This window comes from Plecotus auritus, assembly GCF_963455305.1.
Source record: "Plecotus auritus genome assembly, chromosome: 9".
Lineage (NCBI taxonomy): Eukaryota > Metazoa > Chordata > Mammalia > Chiroptera > Vespertilionidae > Plecotus > Plecotus auritus.
The window spans coordinates 108,815,862-108,835,541 of record NC_137783.1 but is presented as its reverse complement, the minus strand read 5'-3'; the positions used below and the strand labels follow the sequence as shown (position 1 = coordinate 108,835,541).

The 19,680-nt window shown below is 41.2% G+C and overlaps 1 protein-coding gene across 3 annotated transcripts in view; it reads left to right on the top strand.

Moving 5' to 3' along the window:
• Positions 1-19,680, top strand: part of UVRAG (UV radiation resistance associated) — a 306,221-nt gene that overhangs the window by 21,938 nt on the left and 264,603 nt on the right. For all 3 annotated transcript variants that reach the window (XM_080688155.1, XM_080688156.1, XM_080688157.1), the window contains exon 2: positions 14,146-14,263. In XM_080688155.1, the coding sequence (XP_080544281.1) occupies positions 14,146-14,263 (118 nt within the window). The remainder of the gene's footprint in view (positions 1-14,145; positions 14,264-19,680) is intronic.

Here is a 19,680-nt window from a genome sequence, read left to right as displayed (position 1 = left end):
TTGTATAGTAAAATGTATTAATTTTTTTCTTTTTATAGGTTCGAGTTTTATGTCATTCTTAGAACTTTGAGATTATAAAATAATTCTTTATGATTTCTTTTGGTACCTTTTATGCTTTAATTATTCACATTTAAATATCTTTAAGTTGTTTGGAATTTGATATAAGATATAGGATATATTTCCTACTTATATATGTTTTATTTCTTCTTTTTTATTTTCTGGTGGCTACTCTATTGTCCTGACATCTTTATTTATTATTTATTAGGTTTTATTTCCCTAGGCCCTTTGACTCTATTTTTAAATTTTTATTTTTTTAAAATATATTTTATTGATTTTTACAGAGAGGAAGGGAGAGGGATAGAGAGTTAGAAACATCGATGAGAGAGAAACATCGATTAGCTGCCTCCTGCACACTCCCTACTGGGTATGTGCCCGCAACCAAGGTACATGCCCTTGACCGGAATCGAACCTGGGACCTTTCAGTCCGCAGGCCGATGCTCTATCCACTGAGCCAAACCGGTTAGGGCCTCTTTGACTCTCTTATTAACTTTATCAATCTTACCTTCATCCTCAACTATATATCTAATTAGCCCCCATTAAGTCCACTTTTTCTCTAGGATCCTATATGGTCTTACCTTTTTCTGTTCTTATTGGTATTACTTCAAACTTTTTAAATGGACCTTTCAGTGAATAATGAAATAATAATGAAATATATATATATTGAAATGTATACAGTCATAGGGGATTGGTTCTAGGACTTTCCTCCACCCCTAATACCAAAATTTTCAGATGCTCAAGTCCTGTGCCATGCTCAGTACAGCCAGGGGTGAACCTGAGCAGTGGGGCGGGGTGGGAAGAAGGGGGCGGTGAAGGATTAAAGAAGACAGACAAGAGAATAAAGCTGGGGCTAGGTGGGACGCTGCTCTCTGATGGAGAGACAGTGCCACAGCCTGCAAGCTGAGTATTTTATAGCCAGATTTCATGAGGCAAAGTAAGGGTGTGGTCAAGATGTTTACAATGTTCTTTCGAGTTTCAAATCTACTCAATTACATGCACCTGAACTCCATCAAGCTTTGTTTTGACAGCACTTGCTGCACCTTCTGCAGCCCATATCACTCAGCCACTTGGGACCACAGGTTTGGACCATAAGGTCAAGCTTTCAACCATAGCCTTTGGCTATAATTGTGCTGGGAGGGCTTTGCCCTCTAAACTGGGACTTGCACGTGGTTTTGCCATGAAAAGACCGTGCCCTCTCATTAGTCTGAGGAGTCTTGAACCTGTCCAAATGCTGTAGCCGCTATCCACAAAGTCCCTTATTAAAAAATGGTGTAGTATTTGCGTATAACCTATATTTGTATACAGGCTACAGCAGGGATTGCCTGCACATTACTTCATTTGGTGAATTCAGCATAGTGCTCATTGGTGCATAGCAAACTCAAATTTTGCTTTTTTGGAATTTCTGGGATTTTCTTTTTTAAGAATATTTTCAGTCTGCAGTTATATTATATATAGAGAAGGGGTATAATGAACTCCCAGGTACCTATTACCCAGCTTCAATAACAGTCACCTCATGGAGGTCTCCTTTTATCCATATGTCTACCTACTTGTCCTCCCTCCCTCATCCCAATTATTTTGAAGCAAATTACAGACATAATATTACTCTTAGCACATGGACCACTGACAACTGTCTTCTGTCTTCCAATTTTTTTAAGAGATATGTTTTTATTGATTTCAGAGAGAGGAAGGGAGAGAGAGATAGAAACATCAAGCTACCTCCTGCATGCCTCCCACTGCGGATCAAACCATGACCAGGAATCAAACCATGACCTCCTGGTTCATGGGTCAGTGCTTAACCACTGGGTCACACTGGCTGGGCTTGTCTTCCAATTTTTATTCTCCAGATCATCCTGTGTAATTCTGTGTCTTTCTTCTTTGGCCTTATAGTACTAAAGTACAGTGCTCTAATAAATGCTCACTGAAAAGTACACTACTGGATATTTTTTAACCTCAAATTGGCCTTTCGTGTGCACAAACTCCAGTACTTTCATAAAATTACATATTCTGAAATTAGGGAATACCATGTTTGTATCCTCACGGTTCCTCACATAGTCTGGAGGATATACCAGCAAGATAAAACAGAAAAGAAAGAGAACAAGAGAGGATGGATGAGAGAGACACGCAGAGGAAGATACCAGATCTGTCAGTATAAGGAACTGCTTCTTAGAGCAACACTCCCCAGAGGAAGCATAGAGCGAAGAAGGTAGGTTTGGGTCTTCCACCAAGATTCAGTGAATAGGGTGGAGATAACAAACAAAAACCCCACAAACAAACCTAGAGACAAAACCTATTACAAAAGTAGAAAGTTCAGAGCTAAATTTTGGATAAGCCTGTTTTATAATTTAGTAGTGCTTAGTAAATGACAGTTAAATTCTAGAACTGATTTGAACTTTGGTGAGAGCAGAGTGAATGTTAAAATAAAAGCTTTAGTTCCAAGATTGGGTAATTTGCTTAAGAGAAAGCTGTCATTTAGGGATAAGTTACAAAGTATTTTATGAGAGATTAGAGTTGATGGGTTGTTTGTTTAAATTTGTAACATTCGCTGTTGGCACCATTTGCTTATAGCAGTAGCACCAGACACTAGCATTAAAGCATTTTTGTGTTCTTTCAATACTTTTCACAGTGAGTCTTTCAGGTGGTATCAAGGATTAGGAAAAAATAGATGATTGATAGTGCTAAGCCATAGAAGGGGCTTTTGTATTTTTTTTTTTTTTTAAAGATTGACCTAATTTATTAAGCTTAAATTCTCGATTCAGTAAATAAACATTTTTACCTTCTGTGGAAATGTGGAAAACTAATTGCCTCTCAAGTTTGCTTTTGTTGCCCCTCAGAACAGTATACCAAAGTAGCAGTAATCTGAAAACAGATTCCAGTTCACTGGAAATAACCTGGACCTTAATTCTTTTGTGCCATGTAGCCTCACCCCAGGCTGAGAAAAAATACCTGACCTGAAATCAGTTGAAAATAGGAAAGGCGGGAGGTGTCTAGAAGTTTGACTACATTTCCAAACCAGATGTTACTTTAAAAAACGATCTCATAATATCTGTGATTATCTACCTTAGGGTCAGTAAATAGTCACTGTTTTTTTATAACAACTGATGAGGTAAGAAAGGTGTTTACATTGTTAAAGGATTGTAAACAAACATAAAAACTAAGAATGTGCAGAGACAGGATGTGCCCTGAAAAGGGGAAGTCTTTACTCTTTGACCCTTTATGAAACAAGTTGGCCAACCTTGATCTACATCATTCAGGATATATGTTCCTTACGCATATAAACCTTGACCTGTTCATGTATATTTCTTTACATGAATATTTAAAATTTCTTGCTCTCTTGTTTTGTTCTGTATTGGCACTTTTAAAAAAATGGTTATATAGTTAGTTTCCCATTGTATGCGTGTACCACAATTTAAGAGTGGTTATTTAGTTTTTGCTTTTATAACCAATACTAGAGGCCTGGTGCATGAAAATTCATGCACTGGAGTAGGGGGGTCCCTCAGCCCAGCCTGCCCCCTCTCACAGTCCGGGAGCCCTCAAGGGGAAGGGGAAGGCGACGCCCTCATCAGACCTCTGCTGCTGCCACTGCCAGCAGCGCAAGCCTCGGCCAGCTCTGGTTACCTGTGACTTGGGCTGGCCCTGGGCGGCTGGGGGGCTGAGGCCCTGGGGGACTCTGGAAGCAGGCGCATGGAGCGGCCGGGCCCACCACCCCAGCAGGCCTGAGGGGACTGGGTGCCGCCATCTTGTGGCTGTGGGCGCCGCCATCTTTGAGGGCATGGCAGTCAATTAGCATATTCCCTCCTTATTGGCTATGGGTGCCCCCATCTTTGCGATGGTGTGAGGGTCAATTAGCATATTCCTTCTTTATTAGATAGGATTGGAGTAAGCATATTTGTGCACATTTTTGTGACTTAGGGAATTGCTTGGTCAAATATTATATGCAATTTAAAATTTCATAATTATTGCTAAATTGCCCTCCCATCAAATTGGACCCTTTTATATTTCTCCAAACATTGTTTTCCTTACGCATATAAAACTTGACCGAGATAAAATAGTTTGAATCTTTAATCAGATAAGTCTCTTCATTTTCTATTGCTGAGTAACATATGAAAAATTTAGTGGCTTAAAACAACATCATTATTTATTTTGCTCACACATATTCAGTTCGGTTTGGGCTTGGTGGGAACAACTTTTCTGTGCTTTATTTGATGTCATTCATTTCTGAGTCTCAAAGGCTGGGGACTGAAATGGTCATATGTCTGCTTTAGCTGGGATCTCATCTGGGGCTGTGGAGAACACCACGGAAATCCTTTCCATCTGGCTGCTTGGCAGCCTCATAGCAGGGTGACTGAATTCCAAGGAAGAGCATCCTATAAGAGGACGAGGTGATTATATGATTTAGCCTCAGAAGCCACATAGCATCATTTTTACCATAGTCACAGGCCTGCCCAAGTTTAAGGGGGATAGAACATAGACCCCCACTTTGTAATGGAGAAGTGGCAACATCACATTGTAAGAGAACATGTGGGATGGGAAGTATTGGTGCAGCCATTCTTTGGAAACTGCAGTTTGCCACAAGGTAGAATATTTGTTTTGGTGTGCATATCTATAATTATGAGTATACGAGAGGCCTGGTGCACAAAATTTGTGCACTCAGGGGGAGGGGTGTTCCCTCAGCCCAGCCTGCGCCCTCTTGCAGGCCAGGAGCCCTCGGGGGATGTCTGACTGATGGCTTAGGGGAGTGGGCCTGAGCTGGGGAGCGGGCCTAAGCTGTCAGTCAGACATCCTTAGCGCTGCTGTGGAGGTGGGAGAGGCTCTTGTCTCTGCCGCTGTGCTTGCCCGCTGTGAGCCCCGGTCAGGGCTTCTGGCTGAGTGGTGCTCCCCCTGTGGGAGCACACTGACCACCGGGGGCAGCTCCTGTGTTGAGCGTCTGCCCCCTGGTGGTCAGTGCATGTCATAGTGACTGGTCATTCTGCCGTTCAGTAAATTTGCATATTAGCTTTTTATTATATAGGACAGTTGACTCTTGAACAACATGGGTTTGAACTTATATGTGGGTCCACTTATATGTGGATTTTTTCAATAAATATATTGGAAACATTTTTAGAGATTTCCTTACTGCTATGAAGCAATTGTATTGATTGTACTAGGCCAGTGGTCGGCAAACTCATTAGTCAACAGAGCCAAATATCAACAGTACAACGATTGAAATTTCTTTTGAGAGCCAAATTTTTTAAACTTGAACTTCTAACACCACTTCTTCAAAATAGACTTGCCCAGGCCATGGTATTTTGTGGAAGAGCCACACTCAAGGGGCCAAAGAGCCGCATGTGGCTCGCGAGCCGCAGTTTGCCGACCACTGTACTAGGCTAACAGATTGCTGCTTCTTCATTACCAATGCATTAATTGTTATACTTCTGAATAAATATGAATTTCTTTTTCACATTAACTTTTCATTTTTTTAAAAATATGTTTTTATTGATTTTTTTACAGAGAGGAAGGGAGAGGGAGAGAGAGTTAGAAACATCTATAAGAGAGAAACATCGATCAGCTGCCTCCTGCACGCCCCCTACTGGGGATGTGCCCACAACCAAGGTACATGCCCTTGACTGGAATTGAACCTGGGACCTTTCAGTCCGCAGGCCGACGCTCTATCCACTGAGCCAAACCGGTTACGGCACCTTTTCATTTTTGATGTTTAGTTTTAGTGACATGTTTAACATCTGCAGTGTTTTATATTTATCATATAAAACAATATTGATGTAGGTATTGACATGATTCATCTAGTAAAAAGTCGTAAACTTATGATATTGATAAATACAGTACAGTGCCGTAAATGTATTTTCTCTTTATGATTTTCTTAATAACATTTTCTTTTCTCTAGCTTACTTTATTGTAAGAATCCTATATAATAAAGAGGTAATATACAAATTGACCATCACTCCAACACACAAGATGGCCACCCCTCATGTGGTCAAAGATGGCCGCCCCCATGTGTCCACAAGATGGCTGCCACAAGATGGCCGGCAGGGGAGGGCAGTTGTGGGCAATAAGGCCAGCAGGGGAGGGCAGTTGGGAGGGACTAGGCCTGCAAGGGAGGGCAGTAAGGGGAGGGCAGTAAGGGGCGACCAGGCCGGCAGGGGAGGGCAGTTGGGGGCGACCAGGCTGGCAGGGGAGGGCAGCTAGGGGTAATTGGGCCAGAAGGGGAGGGCATTTGGGGGGGACCAAGCCTGCAGGGGAGGGCATTTGGGGGGGACCAAGCCTGCAGGGGAGGGCAATTGGGGGTGATCAGGCCTGCAGGGGAGGGCAGTTAGGGGCAACTGGGCCAGCAGAGGAGGGCAGTTGGGGGCGACTAGGCCTACAGGGGAGGGCAGTTTGGGGTGGCCAGGCCGTCAGGGGAGGGCAGTTAGTGGTGACTGGGCCAGCAGGGGAGGGCTGTTGGGGAAGACCAGGCCTTCAGGGGAGGACAGTTAAGGGCGACCAGGCCTGCAGGGGAGGACAGTTAGGGGTGACCAGGCTGGCAGGGGAGGGCAGTTGGGGGAGACCAGGCCCACTGGGATCGGGCCTAAATGGGCAGTTGGACATCCCTCAAGGTGTCCCAGATTGGAAAGGGTGCAGGCTGGCCTGGGCCCCCCCACTCCATGCACGAATTTCGTGCACTGGGCCTCCAGTACAGTATAAAATACTTATTCAAAATATGTGTCAATTGACTGGTTATGTTATCAGTAAGGTTTCCTTCTAGTCAATAGTAGGCTATTATAGTTGAAGTTTTATGGGAGTAAAAAATTATACATGGAATTTCCACTGTGTGGGGGTGAATAGCCCCCTGTTCAAAGGTTAACTGTATATCTTTTCATATGTTTATTGACTATGTCTATTTCTGTGATTTGTCTTTTTTTATCATTTGAACTATAGATTATTGGTTATATTATTGATTTCTAATAGCTCTTATAGATTAAGCATATTAGATTCAAAATTTTCCCCTTGCTGGTGTGGCTCAGTTGGTTGGGTGTTATTCTGTGCACTTGGAGGTTGCCAGTTCTATTTCCAGTCAAGGACACATGCCCGGGTTGTGGGCTCGATCCCCGGTGGCAGACATGCAGGAGGCAGCCAATCGATGTTGCGCTCTCACATCAATGTTTCTCTCTCTTTCACTCAAAAAAAAAAATTAATAAAAACTATTAAAAAAAGTTTAGATTCAAAGTTTGTTTTGAAGATACCTCACTGTGGCCTTAGGAATCATATAGGGTATGTGGTTGTTTAGTGTGGTGATGGTGGGATTTGTAGAGTAATTATATTTGAGAATCATAGTACTTTTGTTTTTTAAAGCAAGGTGTTCAGGGAAGTGTGGTGAGTGATAGCCAGTTTTCCTCTTCTCTTGGCTATCAGCCTGCCTGAATCACTCTCCATCAATATGAGGAAGAAGAATATCACAGACACTTCAGTTCTCTTTGGTCATTATTATACCTCAGAAGCCAGAACATTTTAGCTGCCAGAAAGTGACAGGTAAATGGGGGAGAATATAGAACCCCACTGACATATTTAGCTACTGAAAATTGTTTTGGACTTCTTTTAATTCTGGGTGTGATTTTGCTGTTTTTTTAAGTCTTGGTCTCATCCATATTGAGGTTCAAAATTGTATCAACAAAAATGGATGGACCTGCCAGGAATAGTCATTTTCTAAAATTTGGGGATGTTTAACAAAAGGAAACATTTCTTTGTACCTTGCCACAAAATTAGAATGTTGTTAACTCTTCATCTGCTAACCTCTGATGGGATAAATTCTTAATAAACCATTACAGTATAAGTCTTCTCCCTAGTTCTAATCTTTGACAGTTTATTATAGAGTTTGGGCTGGTGTTTGTGATCATAGTTGTCATTTTAGGTATGGTTTGATCCAAAGACTTAAATTCTGTTGGCAGGACCTGAATCCCACATCTCTTGATTCTGCTCTCTTCCTGTTGGTTTCATTCTCAGGTTACACAGTGATGGAAAGATGGTTGCCAGCATCTCTAGCCCTATGCCCTTCCAGTTTCAGGGCCAGTAGAAAAAAAACCTCTCAATTTAGGACAATTTCTTGCTCTTTCATGGGCCCTTCATGAATCATCCTATTTAATAAAAGAGTAATAATGCAAATTAACCATCACTCCGCTACACCCACAAGCCACACCCACAAGCCACGCCCACCAGCCAATCAGGAGCAAATATGCAAATAAACCCAACCAAGATAGCTACAGCTACAGAGAGCAGGAGGGAGGCTTGGGTTTCCCCGGCAATGGAGGAAGCCAAGCTTTCTGCCTGCCCTTGCCGGCCTAGGCCTCCACTCAAGGCTACAAAGTTTTAATGATAGAAGATACATAAACCCAAACAGAAATGGCGGCAGCCACGGAGCTGGAAAGAGCAGGAGGCAAGGGTTGCCCGCGGCAATGGAGGAAGCCAAGCTTTCCGCACACCCTGGCTGGCCCAGGCCTCCGCTTAAGGCACAAAGTTTCAATTATAGAAGATACATAAATCCAAAAAAAAATGGCTGCCGCCTCGGAGCAAGCAGAAGGCTTGGCTTCGCTCCAGGCTACAAAGTCTCAATTGTAGAAGATAAATAAACCCCAGATACCAGGCCCTCCGCTTGGGTCGCCAGGGGGCATGGCCGGCCTGCAGACCACCACAGGCCCCTCTCCCAGGCCGCCTCACGCCCCAAGGGAACCCCCACCCTGATCCGGGACACCCTTCAGGGCAAACCAGCTGGCCCCCACCCATGTACCAGGCCTCTATCCTCTCTAATAAAAGAGTAATATGCAGATTGACCATCACTCCAACACACAAGATGGCTGCCCCCATGTGGTCAAAGATGTGGACACAAGATGGCCACCACAAGATGGCCAGCAAGGGAGGGCAGTTGGGGGTGATCAAGCCTGCAGGGGAAGGCAGTTAGAGGTGACCAAGCTGGCAGAGGAGTGAAGTTGGGGGCGACCAGGCCTGCAGGGAAAGGCAGTTGGGAGGGACCCAGGCCTGTAGGGGAGAGCAGTTGGGGGGGACCAGGCCTGCAGAGGAGGGCAGTTAGGGGTGACCAGGCCTGCAGGGGAGGGCAGTTGGGGGGGACCCAGGCCTGCAGGGGAGAGCAGTTGGGGGGGACCAGGCCTGCAGGGGAGGGCAGTTAGGGGTGACCAGGCCTGCAGGGGAGGGCAGTTAGGGGCAAACAGGCTGTCAGGGGAGCAGTTAGGCATCAATCAGGCTGTCAGGGGAGTGGTTAGGGGGTGATTAGGCTGGCAGGCAGAAGCGGTTAGGGGCAATCAGGAAGGCAGGCAGGTGAGCAGTTGGGAGCCAGCAGTCCTGGATTGTGAGAGGGATGTCCGACTGCCCGTTTAGGCCCGATCCCCCCAGGATCGGACATCACTCGGGTGTCCCAGATTGGAGAGGGTTCAGGCTGGGCTGAGCGACACCCCCTCTCCCCCATGCACGAATTTCGTGCCCTGGGCCTCTAGTGTATTATGGTCAGGGATATGGACTCTGCTGATTGGCTTGATTTGAGTCATGTGAACATCCTTGGTGTTGGAAGTGGAGTTAATTGTACAGGAAATATACATTAATAATAGGGGAGGATGGTTCTACAAAAGAAAATCTGAGTTTGTTTTCAACAATATTGTTGCTGGGCAGGACAAAACAAAAAATATATAAAAACAAAACAAAATGTAAAACCTATTGTTAGGTTTTAAAGCAGTTCTCTAATAACATTAACTAGAGGCCTGGTGCATAAAATTCGTGCACAGGCAGGGTCCCTAGGCCTGGCCGGCAATCAGGGCCGCTCGCTGGTCCCGGCCCCTCCTGCCACCACTGGTTGCCTCCCTCTGTGGGGTGGCTGGTCGGGTGATCGGGGGGGCCCCCACTGGCAACTGCCTTGGCTGGACTGGGGCCTGCGGGCTGGGGGCAGCTCCTGTGTTGAGCTTCTGCCCCCTGGTTGTCAGTGCATGTCATAGTGACCTGTCATTCCACCGGTAGTTCCATTTTTCAGTCAATTTGCATATTAGGCTTTTATTATATAGGATAGAATTAATAAGAAAAACAAAAGAAAAACAATCATTTTAGGTTCTTTAGAGGCATCAGTTTAAAATCACATTAATGAATAATTCATTTTTTTAACAAAAGCAAATGTTTCAGATCTACAGTGCATGCCACTTAAGTCTTGTTTTAGAAATTATTCTGGAAAGATTTGTTAAAAAATTCAAGTCATACTATCCTTTGCCCACTGCCAGCATTTCAGGTAGCAGAGTTGTGCTTTAATTACATCCTGCAGTCCTCCAAATCAAAGGTGAATAAGAGGTTTTAATTTTAGATATTAGTGAATGTTTTTTTTAGTTTTCAAGAAAAACAGTTTCAAATATAATAATGTTACATGCAATAAAAGTTAATATTTCAAGAAAAACGATTTAGTGAATGTTTTTAACCTCTGTATAGGATGTTTTATAGGTAGTGTTTCAAAGATTTTAAAGTTATGTTAATTCCAACTTAAAAATTAAAATCTAATCAGCTTTAGTTTTGGGGACGGTGTTAGTTTAGTGCATAACTTGGCTGCCTAAAGCTATTGCAGTAGAGTGAAATGCCAAGAGCATTTTATAACTGAAAGCACGGAGCATTTGAGAAAGTTTAGAGATTGTTGGTAAAGAAAACTGCATTGAATGTTATTTTGAAGAGTAATTCCAAAGACTGTGTAATTTAATTACAAAGACCCATTCAGCAATATCTGTGCATTCATTACAGATTCAGTCTCTGTCCAAGCCCTGCATACTGCTTCGCTTTGTAAGGCAGTCAGTCCCATTGTCCTTGTATTTGTCATAAAATTACTCTCTTGAGTTGAAGGATAGGTCAATGCTCTGCCCTCTGTAGCAATAGAGTATAAAGACCAGATTATATCTATTAGGTATATATAGGTATATATGTATGTATACATGTACATATGTGTGTGTGTGTATACTGTATATGGAGAGATACTGTAACCTCTTTGCTTTCTTCCTGTTTTCCTTCTTTTGAGATATCCCTCTCATTTATCACTGTTTTATTTTTTTGTTTATATTTTGTTACATAGAAATGTTGAGATTAAAAGATGAATAATGATAATGAGTAATCCTAATCTCGTAGGATTGTTATGAGGATTAAATAGAACATGTATGAAGTGTTTCGCACAGTACATGGCACATGGTAAGCATTTAATAAATGCTAACAGTATAGTGATGGTAATGGTCTCTGCCATTAAGTCTTTTCTTTCTAGATTAATAGGGAAAATGACTGTAAAGAACTACCTGAAATATAAGGCTGAATGAAAATAAGTGTATAGAAGAGATAGAAGCAAAGTTCTTTTTATTCTAAGAAAGGAGCAGTTACTTTCAGTTAGAGCTAAGGAAGGAGGAATCTTGTCTCCTTAACTTTGAAGTGGAAATGGGATCTCTTTAAAGAGAAAGGTATTCTAGGTCATTGCTAGCAAAAGCATGGAGCTAGGAACATGCATGGAACCGTAAGCTGTCATGTGTGACTGGGGGGGTTAAGCACATGGAAGGTCTAGTGTGAAGTAAGGATAGGATGTGGAGATGTCGGATTGCACAGGCTTTGAAGACAGTAATGGGAAGTTTGTATTTGGTGCTAGATTAAGCTTTGGGTAGTATTCTCAAGCCTTTCAATAGAGGACAGGATTGCAGTCTTAACAGCAAAATGAATGTGATTATTGTGTGCAGGCAATTAGTGGGCCTGTCAATTCAAGATCTTGACTGAGAGGGCTAATGGAAAATATATAGTAGGAGGAAATTGTTGCTGTAATCCAGGGTGTGAAATGAAAACTGCAGATTGTGGGGAAATGAGTCTTTTAGAGTAAGCCCTGGGAACTTTCTGTAAATACATTTGGGACTTTTCATACTTAGAGGATTAAACAAATTTATTAGACAATAACCTTCTCTCTTAAAGAATCTTAATCTCTGGGTTGGGAGAAAGGATTGCATGTAAAGAAAGAACTGTACTTTTCTGGTTGACTGTGCATGTGACTAAAGATGGACTTACCTCAGTAGAATAGGCTGTCTTTTAGCCCGAAGGGAGAGCTTTAAGCATATTTTAAGACTGAGCACTTTGTTTCTATTTTTAAGTCTCCAAAAATAATCATTTGACACAGGGAACCAGCTTTTGGGAATGAATCTCAGATTTCAGCATTGCCAGCATTTTTTTCATTGTGATATGAGATGATTTGACTATCCCTTAAGTTATCTTGTATTTTTGTTGATTTGTACTGTTGCTTAAGGAGCGTTTGCCTTTCTAACACACTTGTAACTCCAAATAATTCATGCATCCTAGTTTGAGAAAGTGTTGGGAAGGAGGCCTGATTAGGAAACAGAGCTTGGTTGGCTGCTGGTTGTGAGAATTTAAGCTCACAACAGTTGAATTATTGGCTGGGTGGAGTGACCATGAGTTATTGCTTTTATTTTTTGGATTTGGCCTCTTTTCTTGGTTGTACAGATAGATGGTCTGAACTAGCAATAGGGTTGTATGTATGTAATAGCTCCTGATTTTCTGTTGGTTTGAGATGGACTTTGCATGTCTACCAGCACATCCTTCTGAAGGGGAAACAAAGCAAATTACTACTTAGTTTATGTTCCAGGAAATACTAAGGCTATTCTGCAGGTAAATAGCACCTATGTAACATTTATGCTTTTCAAAAATATTTCATACTAGAGGCCCGGTGCACGAAATTCGTGCACGGGGGTGTGTGTCCCTCAGCCCAGCCTGCACCCTCTCCAATCTGGGACCCCTTGAGGGATGTCACCGGGATCGGGCTTAAACGGGCAGTCAGACATCCCTCTCACAGTCCAGGACTGCTGGCTCCCAACTGCTCACCTGCCTGCCTTCCTGATTGCCCCTAACCGCTTCTGCCTGCCAGCCTGATCACCCCCTAACCACTCCCCTGACAGCCTGATTGATGCCTAACTGCTCCCCTGACAGCCTGTTTGCCCCTAACTGCCTTCCCCTGCAGGCCTGGTTCCTCCCAACTGCCCTCCCCTGCTGGCCTGATCGCCCACAACTGCCCTCCCTTGCAGGCCCGGTTCCTCCCAACTGCTCTCCCCTGCTGGCCATGGGGACAGGATCTTTGACCACACGGGGGCAGCCACCTTGTGTGTTGGAGCGATGGTCAATCTGCATATTACTCTTTTATTAGATAGGATAGAGGCCTCGTGCATGGGTGGGGGCCAGCTGGTTTGCCCTGGAGGGTGTCCCGGATCAGGGTGGGGGTTCCCTTGGGGCGTGGGGTGGCCTGGGCGAGGGGCCTATGGTGGTTTGCAGGCCGGCCACGCCCCCTGGCGACCCAAGCAGAGGCCCTGGTATCTGGGGTTTATTTATCTTCTACAATTGAAACTTTGTAGCCTAGAGCGGAGCCAAGCCTTCTGCTTGCTCCGAGGTGGTAGCCATTTTTTTTTGGATTGAAACTTTGTAGCCTTAAGCGGAGGCCTGGGCCGGCCAGGGTGTGCGGAAAGCTTGGCTTCCTCCATCGCCAGGGGCAACCCTTGCCTCCTGCTCTTTCCAGCTCCGTGGCTGCCACCATTTCTGTTTGGGTTTATGTATCTTCTATCATTAAAACTTTGTAGCCTTGAGTGGAGGCCTAGGCCAGCAAGGGCAGGCAGAAAGCTTGGCTTCCTTCATTGCCGGGGAAACCCAAGCCTCCCTCCTGCTCTCTTTGGCCGTAGCCATCTTGGTTGGCTTATTTGCATATTCGCTCCTGATTGGCTGATGGGCGTGGCTTGTGGGCGTGGCTTGTGGGTGTAGGGGAGTGATGGTTAATTTGCATATTACTCTTTTATTAGATAGGATTGTCATTTCATGCTCACAATATGAAAGTGACATTTTTTTAACCTTGTAAATGAGATAGGGAGGGGATGCTGAGACATAAATAAGAAACTCCGCTAAGGTTGCTGTCTCAACAAATAAATGACTGGGACAACTTACTGTCTTTCGTTTTTTCAAATAAATGACTGGGACAATTTACTGTCTTTCATTTGTAACTTTCAGAAAATTTTATAAGAGGAAAAAGCTGAGCACCTCTCCTTTTTTTTTTTGGCTTCTTTTTAGCGTCGTCTTAGACACCTTCGGAACATTGCTGCCCGGAACATTGTTAATAGAAATGGCCATCAGCTCCTTGATACCTACTTCACACTTCACTTGTGTAATTCTGAAAAGATATATAAAGGTAAGGGAATCTGTGGACTCACTCCCCACAGATCATTATGTCTCATTTTTATTCTTTTGTAACACAAGTGCCTCTTGCTGTTATTGCTTACTGGAAAGCTAAATTGTCATGCTGTGAAAATATTTCCCTGAGCAGTTGTCATATATATATATATATATATATATATATATATATATATATGTATATATATGTATATATATGTATATATATGTGTATATATGTATATATGTATATATGTATATATATATATATATGACATTTAAGTAGTTCTTTCAGATAACTGAGCTTTACATTGATAAGTTTATTTTTCCTTTATGAATGTTAGCTATTAATGTCATTATTCCAGTAGCTGCCACTTAAAATATAAGGCCAGTATCCAGTACTAATTTGCTTTTCTTTAAAACGTAATTGCTTTCTTTAATACTAAGTAAAGCCGAAACCGGTTTGGCTCAGTGGATAGAGCGTCGGCCTGCGGACTGAAGGGTCCCGGGTTTGATTCCAGTCAAGGGCATGTACCTTGGTTGCGGGCACATCCCCAGTGGGAGGTGTGCAGGAGGCAGCTGATCGATGTTTCTCTCTCATCGATGTTTCTGGCTCTCTATCCCTCTCCCTTCCTCTCTGTAAAATATCAATAAAATATATTTAAAAAAAATACTAAGTAAAATTGGGTCCTAGTTAATATTTTCTCATTTCTGTAATTTCTTGTGAATATGGAGTCATTTTTTATAAGAATTGTCATGGTTTTTATGAATTAAGTTTTATGTATTGAAATGTTGATTCTTCCATAAGTGACAATTCTAAGAATAGACCAGATATTTTATTCAAAATCACAAGCATCTTTTGAATACATATTGTGTGAAAGGCACTTTGATATAATCAGTGACCTTATGCTGGGTGGTGTAAGAAGAGAAGCAAGTATAATGACGGGGGTATTGGATTAGGATTGAAAATATCGATACTAGTTCTAGCTCAGCTATTCCCTAGCTGTATGATTTTGGAAAAAGATTATGGCTTTTTGAACCTAATTTTTTCCATTTGTAAAATGGAAATAAGGAGGTTCTGTGAAGCCGGCAAGACAGATTTTTATCAGGATCAGCTGAGATAAGGTGACACTTGGTATGATGTGATTAAAGGTCTTATATTAACAAAAGGTGGCATTATTTTAATGAAAGTTACTAAGGATTTATTTTTTAATATTTTCCTGTGGCAAAGATGAAATACTTGAATGACATTTATCTTTTGGTTTTAATTACTTTCCCAAACCATTATTAAAGCAGTAAAAAAATTTCAATACCAGCATATTAAAACATCCAATCAGGGATTACATAGAGTAGAACCTCCTCACCCCTATTTTAAATAGCATTAAAATAATTTTTAAGGCCGAAACCTGTTTGGCTCAGTGGATAGAGCGTCGGCCTGCGGACTGAAGGGTCCCAGGTTCGATTCCGGTCGAGGGCATGTACCTTGGTTGCAGGCACATCCCTAGTAGGGAGTGTGCAGGAGGCAGCTGATCGATGTTTCTCTCTCATCGATGTTTCTAACTCTCTCTTCCTCTCCCTTCTTCTCTGTAAAAAATCAATAAAATATATTTTAAAAAAAATAATTTTTAAGAATGAAAAAAGGACTCTGAAATTTTCACATAATTTTATTTCATTCTTATTTTTTATCCTGACCATTGCTTGCATATACATATTTTTATCCTCACCCGAGGATAGATTTGTTCTTTATTGACAAGAGTGAGAGAGAAAGAAAGAAAAAGAAAAAGAAAAAGAAAAAGGGAAAGATGGATCATTTGCCTCCCCTATGTGCCCAATGGGGGATGGAACACACAGCCTGGGTATGTGCCCTGACAGGGAATTGAACCCACCACATTTCAGTGTATAGGATGGCACTCCAACAAACTGAGCCACACCGGCCCTGGGCAACATTGCATATTTTAAAAACAATTATAGTAATTTGAATGATTAATACTAGCTACTGTAACAAATACCACAAATCTCAGTGGCTTAACACAGCACATTTCTTACACTAAGTTCAGTGCAGGTGTTCTTTATCAGGTAGTGTCCTGGCAGATGTCCAATAAGTGGTGACTCAGGTACCCAGGCTCTTTCTATTTTGGAATGCTGCTGCCATCAACACATGACCTCTGGCATGGCAAGAGAGGGATTATTTAAGGGAAATATTCTTAATGGAAATGGCCCAGCTTAATTCCATTACATTCTATTGGCCATACATTTGAGTCGTTCTTTTTAGGTGAAAAGGGGCCTGGGAAATGCCTTCCTTTGTGTCCAGAGGAAAATAAATAGTTTGGCTGCTATTTGTCCTAAAGGTATAAGCAATTTTGCAGATCTTAAAACATTTGATCTACTCTCACTAATTGGTTTTATCATTGGCAATATATGACAATGCCAGAGTATTTTAAATGTTTGATAGATTTCTGTGTAATCAGTTCTTGGTTATCTTCACAGAACTTCTGTATCCTTGCTTCAGTGTTACCTCTGATAGTAGCAATTAAGATAGTACTTGGTGCATTTTAGGTATGTGGTAAATGATAGCAATTGTTATTAGAATTGTAATGTTAATAATCATAATAGTAGTTTCTAAAAAGAGAGTAGTCACAGGACTGGTTGATGACCATGATGTAAAAACTTGTCTAAGAGATATAAGGAAAGTGATCTTTTTTGTTCTTGTTTTTGGTCTTCTAGCTCAGATTACATTTTGAGCTTAGAAGAGATCAGACTGTTTCACTATTTCAATAAAGTGATCATTAATACAATGAGGGAATAGCTGGTGACAGATCACAGGCAAGTCCATTGTTGGTGGTGGTTTTGAGTCTGTCACCAAATGGCATTTAGTTAACTTATCTCTAAAATGAGAGGATTGATGATTTCTGGGACTTGCTTCTGCTCCATAATGTCATGGATGAATTAAGTCTATTTATGGTGGTTTTGTTGGGCCCATAACTTATCTACAACAGGAGGAGCCAGGAAGCTCTTTCCTTATTAAACCTAGTTATACCACCTTGTCTTATTGGACCTGTGATGACAAATACAGGTCCAGTTATTCATTTCATGAACATTATGTGGCCCTTGGTGTAGAATGACCATGATAGAAAGCCAGTTGGCTCTTCATACAAAACCACCTGTACCACTTGTTTAGTGGCATCAGTTATTAATTTTAAAAGAAAGGTTTTTTTATTGGAAGAATATTTGAAATGCTGATTTCTAAGTTATTCTTTTATTTCAGCTGAATTCACAGCAGATCCTAAGAAGTTATATGTAAGATTAAAAAAATTGACATCTTTTAGTGCTCTTAGGAGACTGTCTGCCTTTTAGGTAGTTCAAATCAAACACTAGCTATCACATTTCCAGAGAACAAAGCCTTGTGTTATGTATGAGGAGCTAGGTTTTAATCCTGGTTTCCTCTTAAATTTGGAATATTTATAAAATCAAGGTTGTTCTTAAGCCATAGTTATTTTCTCACCGTGAGATGTGAGTGCCAGTCCTCTCATGGAATATCAACCAGCTATTTTGAATACATCAGAAGACAAACACTATATAATCCATTTTTGTGATCTCATCCAAGTCTTACAGTTTTAAATATCATTTATCACTAACAACTTGCAAACTTATAATCTTAGCTTGGATGTCCCCTCTGAACTCATTCTCCTGTATTCATTCGCCTAATCTACATCTCTATTTGGAGTCTAGTAGGTAACTTAAACTTGATATATTCAAAACCAAGTTTCTGATATTCTAGCTCTGAACCACCTCCTATATTCTTCCTTCTTTCAGAAAATGGCAACTCCATTCTTTCATTTCCTTGGCCAAAAACATTGAAATCTTCCTGGATTGTCCTTTTTTACTAGTATATCCCACATCCAATCTTTTAGCAAATACTTCTGGCTCTCAGCTATCAAACTATATCCATAAGCCAATCACTGCTTATTACCTCCAAACCATTGTCATCTCTTGTCTGAATTATTGAAGTAGACTTTTAGCAGGTTTGCCTGCTCATGTACCCTCTTCATTATGTTCTCACCCAGTTCTCATTAAAATGAAAGTGAGATTATGTTATTCCTCTCTTAAAACTCTTCAATGCCTTCTCATCTTACTCAGTAAAAGCTAAAATCCTTATTAAGTTTTCCAGTAGGCCTTTCATGATCTGATCCTCTTTTACCTCTTGGAACTCATCTCCTTCTACTCTTCTCTGTTCCAGCCACACAGATCTTTTTGCTGTTCCTGAATATATCAAGTTTCCTTCAATTTAAAAGCCTCTGTACGTACTCTGTCTTTGTCCTGGGCACGCTTTCCTCCTATAGCTATATGACAAGCTCCTCCACCTCCTTTAAGGTCTTCATACCAAATGTTTTCTCACAGAAACTCTCCTGATCACTGACTAAACCCTTTTAAAAATTGTGACTATTCTCCTCCTGTCTTTTGTGCTTTATTTTCCTCCACAATACTTAAGATCATTTGACATACTATTTGTTTAATTATTTGGTTAATGTATGTCTCTCTCCACTAGAATGTAAGCTTTGTGAGGGCAGATATTTGTAGGTCAGTAATTTTTAGGTAACTTTTGTTCACTGCAATGTCTCCAATACTTGGAATGATGCTTAGCACATACTGAGCTCTTCAATATATTTTTTCCATTATTTTTTTGAATAGGTAATGCCGTCCATGCTTTAGCATATATATAAAGTGCAGCTCATATATATAAAGTATATAAATACACACATACACACACATATATGTTTTTTCATGTCCTAAATGTTTTTCAATATTGGTTCATAGAGAACTTTCCTTATTTTGCATTGAATAAATTATTTAACTGGCTTCTATTAGTAGGCATTTATAGGTGGTTCCAATCTTTGCTGTACACATAGTACTGTATTGAATAACTTTATAAGCACATTATTTTGTATATTCCAAGAAGTAAAATTACAAAGAGAGGGTATACTCAGCAGCTATGGGAGATATTAGAAAAAGTGTCCTTGTTTACTTCCCACTTGCTACGTCCTTTCCCCCAGAGCCTCACCAACAGCCTGTATAATCAAACTTCTGAATTTTTGCCAATATGATAAAATAGTTTTATAGAATAGTTTAAGTTTGTATTTTTCTATTCTGAGTGAGGTTGCGGTACTAAAAAAGCATTTGTTAAGTGAGTGGAATGCTACATAACAGCCAAAACATGCCATTGGAAGCATGTTCCTTTAGGCCTTGGCATGGATAGAGGAATGTTTGTATCTGATGGTCCTTTTCATGTAGAAGTAAGACTCAGATAATAATCATTTTGCTCAGATTGAATTAATAAAAATTAATAGAATTGTATTAATAAAAATGTAATTTATAATTCACTATTTCTTTTGAGACTCACAACAACCCTGTTATTTTTCAGCTGTTATTCTCCTTTGT